At 48.5% G+C, this 7,500-nt stretch overlaps 2 protein-coding genes across 9 annotated transcripts in view; both read right to left on the bottom strand.

Annotated features, from left to right (window-relative positions):
• Positions 1-7,500, bottom strand: part of LOC125956532 (uncharacterized) — a 23,337-nt gene that overhangs the window by 3,986 nt on the left and 11,851 nt on the right. For all 8 annotated transcript variants that reach the window (XM_049688518.1, XM_049688520.1, XM_049688522.1 and 5 more), the window contains exons 6-8: positions 1,622-1,693; positions 1,374-1,528; positions 1-1,259 (exon numbers count right to left, since the gene is read on the bottom strand). The exon at positions 1-1,259 is cut by the window's left edge and continues 890 nt beyond it. In XM_049688518.1, coding sequence (XP_049544475.1) covers positions 1-1,259; positions 1,374-1,528; positions 1,622-1,693 — 1,486 coding nt within the window. The remainder of the gene's footprint in view (positions 1,260-1,373; positions 1,529-1,621; positions 1,694-7,500) is intronic.
• Positions 2,564-5,176, bottom strand: LOC125956544 (uncharacterized). Its single transcript, XM_049688544.1, has 2 exons — positions 2,861-5,176; positions 2,564-2,799 (listed from the first exon to the last, which is right to left on the bottom strand). The coding sequence occupies exons 1-2, from the start codon at positions 4,689-4,691 to the stop codon at positions 2,666-2,668; spliced, it is 1,965 nt and encodes a 654-aa protein (XP_049544501.1). The 5' UTR covers positions 4,692-5,176; the 3' UTR covers positions 2,564-2,665.

Below are 7,500 nucleotides of genomic sequence, written 5' to 3'. Positions count from 1 at the left end.
TTGCTGAAGGCATCCCGATATCGCTTTGACGCTTTGCCGAGATTCAATGATCCACCACGGTGCAATTTTGAGGGTGCTCCGGCTGGTTGCTGTGGTGCCAACGTGTTGCTAGTGGTTGACTTTGCGGTCGTTGATGTTACCGAGCTGTCAGCGCCGCTGGACCGATCTAGTTCACTCTTGATCTTTGAACGGCGTTGTTTGGACTGATACTCCGAGTCGGAGAGAGCACCACCGCCGGACTGGTAATCGTCGACAGTGCTTGTTATCACCTTGCTCCGCAGAGCTTTCTTTGCCCGCGGTGCATACTTAGCACGGCCACCTGCGCCACTGACCGTCGAACGGGGTTCATAATCCACTCCTGGACCACCGCCACTGTCCTCGCTGCAGATCGAGGACGAATCGTCTCCGGAGCGTGCTTCCTGTTGCTGCAGTTGCACCTGAAATGGAAGCAGTACGTTCGGAGTACCGCGCCTGGTTGTATCCCCACCGTGCATCGTCCCCGCTGGAGACCATGCGTTGGCTGCGTTCGATAGATAAGGCGAGAGTAGGTTTCGATCAATTCCATCGGCCGGTGTAGCACCCGGGAAGCAATGCCTGTGATGTGTATCCATTGCGAGTCCGTCGTCAAACTGAAGCATCTCCGCGGACGGTCGCGGTGAGGTTGGGTTCGAGTAAGACATTATATCCAGATACCCACCGCCCATCTCTCCTCCAGTCTCTCCTGCACCGTTACGATGGGGCGATAGGTGATGATGTGAAGCAGGTGGTGCTAGGATGATCAACCCTTCACGGTGCTGTTTCTTTCGACGCCGCGATCGTATCGACTCAACGTGTCTCAAGATGGCCTTGGCACCGTCTTTCAATCGTTCGCTTCCGGTACGGCGCAAATTCACCGCTCCACCACCGCCACTATCATCCTGCGAATCTGTATCCGACGGTACCCCGATCGTGATCCTGCCAGCACCACCACTCTCGAGCCACAGCTTCTCGTGATCTTCCGCGCGTACAAGTTGCGTTTGATGGTGCTTCTTGCTGGATGTGCGCGAATGGCGAGATCCGTTCGAGTTCGGATCGAGCAAATCGCCGCCCGTTGCCGCACCTTTAGTTGTACCGTCCTTCGGGTGAGATGACTTCTGCTTGTTGGCGATCACGCTCACCAAACCGATCGCATCGTCGACGCGTGACCAGCGCCGGCTGTTGTGTTGAAAGGTCCACGCTTCGCTTAGCGCACAGCTATCATCGTCGGAGTCCTCTCGTTGCTGCGGAAAGGGCAGAGAAGCGGATTGTTGAGGGTTGAGGTAAAACACATTGCACATTGAGATGACTGGCTGTGGCTTGCTAGGGCCCGGTGCAACAGGCGGATCGACACTTACCGATGGTTTGGGTGTATGGTGCTGATGTGCATCGAGATGCATGTTGGCGCAACGATTGAGGGTGTGCAGCCGTCGGAACAACGACTGAAGCGGATCGTTCTCCAGGAATGGGTGATCTTTCTCCACGTTCTCCACGTCGATCGGAAACTGGTGATCTGGGCAGGTTGTATAAGATCGAGAATGATGCAATCTCTTGGTGTCGGTTTTAATCATTCGATCCCACCAGACCCCGAGACGGTCCCACCTACCTTCGTACATCTGTGCATATTGTGGAAATCCGGCAGCACGCAGCCAGCGACAAGCTTCGATGGCTTCAATTTCTAGAATGAATCAAGTAAAAAACAAACAAACATTAGTGCAGCAGCAAAAAACGAACGTAAGCAACATTCATTTGCTTCCCTTCGTATCATTATTAGTTTGTAAGTTTTTTCACTAGATCTTGTTTCTGTTTTTAATCATATTAAAATAAATCATTCATAAAACAGCGACGTTAAAATCGAACCTCAATTTTCCCACTTTGAACTATTCTTACTATGTTGGGAAAATATTGTTGGACAAATAGTTCCGTTAATAGTCAAAATTGTCGTGTAAGGTGCTAAGACAATCCTTAAACCATTAACGACGTTAAAGTTGACTGCTCAACTTACGGTTAACACGCAGTTATGTTATCAACTGATTTATGAGCTGATTTATTGAAAAATTGGTCATGAATTTGATTGATAGAACAGAGATACGAAAATTTTATTTTTATTTAAATAATTCAATTTAACTGAAGCATAATGGCAAGCAATACTGGCAATAGGTGAAATGATGATTGCTGATTTTTCTACCTGAGGAAAAGGACAGCAACGCAAATAAATGCTGCTTGAATTTTAAACTAAAAAAGTGACAATACATAAGTATAACACACAGTAAATGAATATGATGCAAAGAAGTAAAAAATTAATTATTAATAAATTTGCGATTGATTACAATGAACGGTTATTATCATAAAAAACTAAGAATGGTTTTTGGTGAAGCATTTATTTCAGATATATCATTACGCTAAAGAAACACTATCGTTCGGATCGGACACAACCGTCCAATAATTCGTTGTAATACGTTTCTTCCTTCCTACATACTAAACTGTCGCCAAAACTCTTTATCAAGCTCGAACGTCGTGACGGGCTCCGGCTTCTGTGCTTGCTGCTGTTCCTCATTCTTGTTTCCACTACCGCTTACCACACCAGTACGACCCACCGATCCAGCCGGTTGCTTTGAGCCGGCAAGTATGAACTCACGATCATCCCGCACTACTGCTGCTGCTGCTCCTCTTCCAGCCCGCATTCCTGAATCATTGCCATCGTTGTGGTCGTTAGTGTCGTGGTCGTCGGCATCGTCGTCGTTGTCGTCGTTGTCGGTGAGGTCACCGCGCTGGCCGCTGAAACTACGTGCCCGTTTGAAGAATTTCGTGGCAAAATATTTTTCTGTCGTAAATTGTTTCCTACCGTCAAGCTGCGGTGTTAACGGTACGCGTGCCGGCAATCGCTGTCCATCCCAGGCTCCCGATGTCCGGCTACTCGCTTCCGGAACGATCGGCTTGTCGCTGCGCACCGCTGCTTTCGGTGGGGACCGTTTGCGCGAGCTAACTGGCGTCCCAGGAATGACGATATTCCTTTCATCGGTCGATTCGGCCACCACGGCCGTTGCATTATCAGGTAGCGAAGGAGACGCTCCGTTATCTTTCTCTGCCACCCGGTCAGCTGATGTACCGCCACTGGGCTGCGTTACGTCATTCACCGTCGATACACCGTCGTCCGGGGCCATCGCCAGTTCCTGATAGGCTTGGGAAAATTCACGGCGAAAGGTCCCTTTCCGGGAGGAATCGTCAAAGAACGACTTCACCGTGTCACTCTTCACCTCCGGCCGAGCACTCAGCGATTGTGCGGCTTCGGAGAAGGACCGGGCGTAGGATCGCTTTTCGTTTGAAGTGCTTAGGTACTGCTCAACGCAAAAGTCTGGCTTCGGCGGAGCATCATCCGTAACCGGTGGTTGCTTCGTGTCGAGCGAGATGGCCGGTTTGGAGAGCTTCAGTTCCTCTAGCTCCTCATTAAACTTAGCTAACTGTTCCTTTAGCGAAGCGGATGCATCCGGCGTTACTAGCTCCGGTTCCTCTTCCACATGTTTCTTCAGTTTGTGCAAACTCCTGGAGCTGATTGGAGTCCCCGGAACGGTAGGTTTGTAGCGTTCTGATTCACCACCAGTCGCCGGCCCGTTTGCTCCAAGTTCGCCACAAACTTCGGAAAAGTCGCGCCGATAGGTATGCCGCGTGGCGGACTCAGTGAAGTACTCGCGAACCTTTGGATCACTGGGTGGTGCTCCAAACGTTTGGGCTGCTTCCGAAAACGAACGATGGTATGCTTTGGATTGATCCGACTCCTCGAAAAACCGTTGCACTCGCTCTTTCTGGCCGTCAGTGATCAGCGACGGATCTTTGGACTGGAAAGCCTTTAGCTCCTGCTCCATGCGCTTCTTCGAGTTTTTCAGCTCCATTAGCTCCTCCAGAAATTCGTTGCGCTGACGCTCCTTAGCTGCCAACTCTGGCGCACCCGAATGATCCTCATCCGAGGACGATTCACTAATCAGCTGCTGTCGGGTGGGTTTGGAGCGTTTTTTCTTCTTCGTCGTAGCAGCACTGCTCGGAGCATCGGTGGTACTAAAGATCGGATCATCCTTGACACTTCCAAGCTCTCCGTACGCCTCCGAAAAGTCTCGCCGATATGTATGCTGGCTGGCGGACTCATCGAAGTACCTTTTCACGGCCGGATCTTTCTCGCCGCCACCAACCGTTCCCACAGCTTCCGAGAAGGTTCGATGGTATGCCTTCCGTGCGTCGGAAGCCTTGAAGAAGTCATCGGCCGTACCGTCGATCTGCACATTCGCATTTCCTTCGCTCTTCGTTTCGGGCTTATCCAGTTGATCAGCTGACGATAGGGTGCTCATGTCCTTCACAAATTTCTCCAACACGATGCTGCTGATGATGAGCTCTTGGGCAGGTGGGACAGCCTGGGTTGACTCATCATCACTCGAAGCAACCGACGATCGACTCGACATCGACTGAAGGTACCGAGAGCAGACTGGTGTCCCGGGAACGGACAGATTGACTCGTTTCGGCATAGCCGCCCGTTCCTTGGCTGCTTCCTGCTTGCGCTCATAGTGTTCTTGAACTCCGGCGAGGAATTGAAACTTCGATTTACGGTTTTTGGTCGCAATCGGATACCGCTTGGAAGAGAGTTCTAGCGATGGCTGCTGCTGCTGCTGCTGCTCGTAGGCGTTCATCTTTGCTCATCGGGTAACGGGACAACACACTGCACGCACTGTGACTTCGGTTGACTGACTGACTGAAGCAAAATCACGGGTCACACGACCCATGGTGGACACGGGATCAATGGGTGGAGGATTTGAATTAAGCAGTCACGAAGACCACAAACACGGTGACACGAATCACCCGACGAGCGCTCGTCCTCTATGTATGGGATGACGAGGTGAACAAAAATATCGTACCAATATCGAGTGTTTGTTGTTGTTTCTCTGACTGATTAGTTGGGCGACAAGAGGTGTGTGGCTCGCCAATGGGATGCACCGTCACACTGAGAACGTGACGATAAGCGATAACCAACGAAGCGCCCCGAAATAGGCTTTGGCCCGGGTCCTTATCCAACGCCTGATCCCGTGTATCTAGGCAGGCAGCGATAAGTTTATCGAACAGGAGAAACTCGATAAACGAAGCTTCTCAGTACGATGCCAGCAACCTCTTAAGAAGTTCCAGAAACCTACCGCAATGTACTAGAAAGACACACAGCTTAATGTCACTGCTATGCATCGCTATAGCAATATCATATCGAGTAAGAAAATGACCAGATTAGTTCATGGCTCCATATTTCTAGCAGTTCTGGATGATATGTGGCCCACAGATCACAGTTGATCTACGACAAAGATGAGATCGTCAAATAGTAATGATACCATAGTATAAAATGTAACGAACTATTAATGCAATCACGCCACAAACCACAATACTTCCGTTTCCTTTTTAACATATAAAGAATATTATCCATAAATATTAGATAATTAAATTAATTTAAGTTACAATTGCATCATCATTGCATCAACAGTATAATATAATTGCTGGTAAGAAAAATCGAATCTCAAGTGTTCTGTTCAGTACAGCACAACATGACTTGCCGTTCTAGGTATCAATATCGATCGAACATAAAAAGTAAACAGTCAGACTTAGAAAATATATTTTGTGCAGTCACGGTGCAAACATTAACACACAACGGAATTGTATCAAATAACAATGGACATGATTTTCTTTTCCAACAATATTCGAATTCCCAAAACCTTTCAACCTGGCAACGTTGTCCATTGCCACTGCCCTACACCGATACTGACGATAACGAACGTGATGGTTGCTAGCTGTGATGATGCTGTGCTGTCTATAGCATCACAGCTGCTGCGTGCTTATGCCATCGTGTCCACTGCAAGTGGATTTAAACGGCTCAGTGTCGCCGCTTATTTGTGATCGCGGTGCTGATTTCGCTTTGTAGCTAAAATGAGAAACAAAAGCCCATCTACAGTGCCACTGCAGTGTACTCCACTCCACGTACTATCCCAGTAGCCCTGGAAAAGTAGGGACAAGAGCAGTATCTGCACACCATGATGACGTTCGAGCCAATGAAGCCTTTTTTCATCAACCAAATGGCCTCATTTTTCCACGAGATTCGCGCGACCCTAGAAGCACACTCCAACCACTTGTTGTATGCCCGCGCAAAAGTGAGGGTAGAATCATCATACATTCTGCTAAACCGTGCAGCAGTCCTGTGTGCTGTAGCACATGGAAGCTACTCATCAATCAATCCATCAATACAAGGGCGGGATTTAAAAATAGATTTTAAATAGAAAAACTTTAATCCTCCCTACCCCACACCGTTCGGGAGTATTCAATGGGTGCCAGAGGATGTGCAAGGTAGCAGGATCGGATTAGATCCAAAGCCAATGTCATGTGACTCGCTCTTACTTGTTGAGAGTCCTCTGGCTAGGGCTCTCTCCTAGTTTCTGCTGAAATCGGTCAGAATCGGCTCCGTTACCGACCGTCGTTCTCTCACGAATGCTTCGGGAATCCTTGCTTCATGCTTCAAATGCTACAGCGAAGCAGCAAGAACAACATCCTCTCAACGTGCACGGTGGTGTGCTGCGTGTGTATGTTGTGTGCTGTACGACGCTCCTTCACGATACCATAGAAGCAACAGATGATTCTTTGCACAGGACACTGAATTACTGCTGCTCACCATAAAAGCATCGAGCACCGGGATGCTGACACAATGTAACCAATGAAATGAATCTTCATCCCACCCAATCACCCCATGGAAGGCGTTCCCGTCATAATCAATATTCTGCTAATATTAGCAACGTTTAAGAATATCCCTATATGCAGTAGGCAATGAATTCAGCATCGTTAAGCGGCCGAGCCATAGACATGCTTGAGAGATGTTCTTCATTGGTTTAAATGAAACGTGAGGCAAAGAGTGGAGGGAAGGGAAGGGGGGGGGGGGGCTTAGCCCAAATTTACCTGCAATCTTCCGTTCACGCATCTTCTTCCACAATGATTCCGCTTTCCGGATGTGCCAGTTCTCGATTTTTGCCGAAAAACTGCGGAAAAACTTGTATTCCCGTATGCTGGACATTCTGCGGTGCATGGTTGTTCGTGCTCTTGCCGTCGCGAGATCACTGCAGCACCTGCCCACCACCCGAAACCGGGCTACAGGGATATGTTTTTATAATTTGAATCCTGTCTTGTAGATTTAGAATAGATCCTCGCTTCTTCTACCACGGAATCAGAGTAGAGGAAGCGCTGTATTGGCAACGCATTAAAACACTGAGTCTACTGAGATGATGCTCTGGAATAACATCACAGCACCTTGTAAACGCCACAAAGCGAAGAATTCTAACACGCGCACTAGTACACAGCGAATTTGGTAAACCGATCACAGATAAAAATATTGAAGAAATTTTCTCACGAAATTTCGCGGCATTGATAGACCGTCGAAGCAATACGGGAAGAGCAGAGTTTGAAAAAGAAAAAAGTACC

The sequence above is a fragment of the Anopheles darlingi genome, chromosome 3, assembly GCF_943734745.1.
Source record: "Anopheles darlingi chromosome 3, idAnoDarlMG_H_01, whole genome shotgun sequence".
Classification (NCBI taxonomy): domain Eukaryota; kingdom Metazoa; phylum Arthropoda; class Insecta; order Diptera; family Culicidae; genus Anopheles; species Anopheles darlingi.
Note: the sequence above shows the minus strand (reverse complement) of the source record. Positions and strands in the feature narration are given on the sequence as shown.

Coding starts and splice junctions, on each gene's coding strand:
- LOC125956544 (XM_049688544.1), bottom strand. CDS start 4,691: ATGAACGCCTACGAGCAGCAGCAGCAGCAGCAGCCATCGCTAGAACTC. Junction 2,800..2,860: donor GTTAACACCGCAGCTTGACG/GTAGGAAACAAT, acceptor ACGGGCACGTAG/TTTCAGCGGCCAGCGCGGTG.